The sequence below is a fragment of the Nicotiana sylvestris genome, chromosome 3 (genome assembly GCF_000393655.2).
Source record: "Nicotiana sylvestris chromosome 3, ASM39365v2, whole genome shotgun sequence".
NCBI classification, from domain to species: Eukaryota; Viridiplantae; Streptophyta; class Magnoliopsida; order Solanales; family Solanaceae; genus Nicotiana; species Nicotiana sylvestris.
Genome location: NC_091059.1, coordinates 200,068,847 through 200,071,399, shown reverse-complemented (window position 1 = coordinate 200,071,399; position 2,553 = coordinate 200,068,847). Strand labels below are relative to the sequence as shown.

The 2,553-nt window shown below is 43.5% G+C and overlaps 1 protein-coding gene across 1 annotated transcript; it reads left to right on the top strand.

The window, feature by feature from the left end:
* The first annotated feature begins 496 nt into the window (after positions 1-496).
* Positions 497-1,541, top strand: LOC138888566 (uncharacterized). Its single transcript, XM_070170453.1, has 2 exons — positions 497-1,365; positions 1,451-1,541. Exons 1-2 carry the CDS (start codon positions 497-499, stop codon positions 1,539-1,541), a joined length of 960 nt encoding a protein of 319 aa, XP_070026554.1.
* The last annotated feature ends 1,012 nt before the right edge of the window (positions 1,542-2,553 follow it).

Sequence of the window (2,553 nt, the reverse complement as noted above, 5' to 3'; positions counted from 1 at the left end):
TATTGGGTCTAATGCAAAAATTAGTGAAAGAGTAAATGCTCATGATTCAGCTATCAAGAATATTGAAGTGCAGATGGGCCAAATTTCGATGTCTCTAAACAATCGTCCTCATGGGACATTACCTGCAAACACTCAAATAAACCCAAAAGATCAAGGCCCGAAGCAGCTGATGGATGTGAGTCTACGGAATGATAGAGATTTAGACGTGGAGCAAGAGAGGGCTCGAGAAAGCAAACAGGTTGAGACACTCATACCCGTGCCCATTGAGCTAGATAAGTCAACAAAACTGATAGAGGTGACAGTCCAGGCGGCCCAAGAAGAACATAGCATTCAGATTGAGACTGAGAAAGAAGCTGAGACAGCCCAGGAATAAGTAGTTGAGGTGGAAACTGATAAAGAGTAGTCCCAAATCATTGGGAAGAAGAGACCTCCCACATCATTCCCTCAGAGACTGGCTAAGCACAAAAAAGAGGAGCAATAAAAGAAATTCTTGGAGATGCTGAAACAAATCCAGGTAAATATTTCATTGATAGATGCTTTGAAAGAGATGCCTGAGTATGCAAAAATGATGAAGGACTTAATATCCCAAAAATTCGATTTCCAAGACTTGGCCACGGTGACTCTTACTCAGACCTGCAGTACAGTGGTGACAAGACCAATTGCGGATAAGCTATCTGACCCAGGGAGCTTTACAATTCCCTGCATTATTGGTAATTTTGCTTTTGCTAAGGCACTTTGTGATGTAGGGGCCAGCATAAATCTTATGCCCCTGGCGATTTATAAAAGGCTGGGGATTGGAAGAGCTAGACCCACCTCTATGTTGTTGCAGTTGGCTGACAAGACTGTAAAAAGACCCTCTGGTATCATGGATGATGTGTTGATTCAGGTGGGGAAATTTGTGTTTCCTGCAGATTTTGTGATCTTAGACTGCAAGGTGGATGAAGATATTCCCATAATTTTGGGAAGGCTATTCTTGGCCACTAGGAGAGCTCTTATTGATTGTGAGACTGGGGAGCTCAAGATGAGATTGAACGATGAAGAGATAACATTCAATGTGCATAAATCTATGAGGCGACCAAGTGAATTCGCCAATTGCTCTCTTATTGATGTCGTGGATGTAATTGTAGAAACTGATGATGAGATGTTGAGTATTGAGGACCCTCTTACTGCATGTCTGATGAATTTAGATGAGGTGAATGGAGAAGAACTGGCAGGATGGGTATTGGCATTAGAGGGCAGAGGGTTCTGGGATAGAACTCTTGAATTTGAGCCCTTGCACATAGAAAATAGAGAAACTCCTCCAGCCAAGCCATCCATAGAAGAACCACAAAAGCTGGAATTAAAGCCACTGCCCGCCCATCTCAGGTATGAGTTCCTTGGACCTGACTCCACATTACATGTTATTATCTCATCTAGTTTATTAGATGTGCAGGCACAACAACTCTTGCAGGTGCTCAAGGAGTGTAAGACTGCCATTGGATGGACCATGGCAGACATTAATGGGATCAGCCCCGCCTATTGTATGCATAAAATTTTGCTGAAAGAGGAACACAAACCTTCCAGGGAACACCAAAGAAGGTTGAACCCAAACATGAAGGAAGTGGTGAAGAAAAAAGTGATAAAGTGGTTAAATGCGGGAATTATTTTCCCAATCTCTGACAGCAACTGGGTTAGCCCAGTGCAATGTGTGCCTAAGAAGGGTGGCATGACGGTGATAAAAAACGATAACAATGAACTGATTTCAACAAGAACCGTCACAGGCTGGAGAATTTGCATGGACTACAGAAAGTTAAATCTGGCCACCCGGAAAGACCACTTCCCTTTATTGATCAGATGTTAGACAGATTGGCAGGGAGGTCACACTTCTATTTTCTGGATGGGTACAATCAAATCTCCATTGCACCAGAGGACAGAGAGAAGACCTCCTTCACTTGCCCATATGACATTTATGCCTTTCGGGGGATACCCTTTGGCCTATGCTATGCACCCGCCACATTCCAAAAGTGCATGATAGCCATATTCACTGACATGGTAGAGGACATAATGGAGGTATTCATGGATGATTTCTCAGTGGTGGGGAACATTTGATGAGTGCCTTATAAATCTGACTCGTGTGTTGAAATGGTGTATTGAGACTAACCTAATTCTTAATTGGGAGAAGTGTCATTTCATGGTATAAGAGGGCATAGACTTGGGGCACCAGGCGTCAAGTAAAGGAATTGAGGTGGATCGCGCTAAAGTTGACGTGATAGCAAAGCTTCCACCTCCAACTTCAGTTAAGGCAATCAGGAGCTTCCTCGGGCATGCCGATTTTTACCGGAGATTCATAAGAGACTTCTCAAAAATTGCCAACCTTCTCTGTAATTTGTTAGAAAAAGATCACCCTTTTTTGTTTTCTGATGATTGTAGGGTAGCATTCGAGGAGTTAAAAAAGAGGCTAGTCACAACACCCATCATTGTTGCCCCCGACTGGGAGCAATCATTCGAACTCATGTGTGATGCCAGTGACTACGCAGTGGGGGCAGTGCTGGGACAGCGAAAAAACAAGCTAAC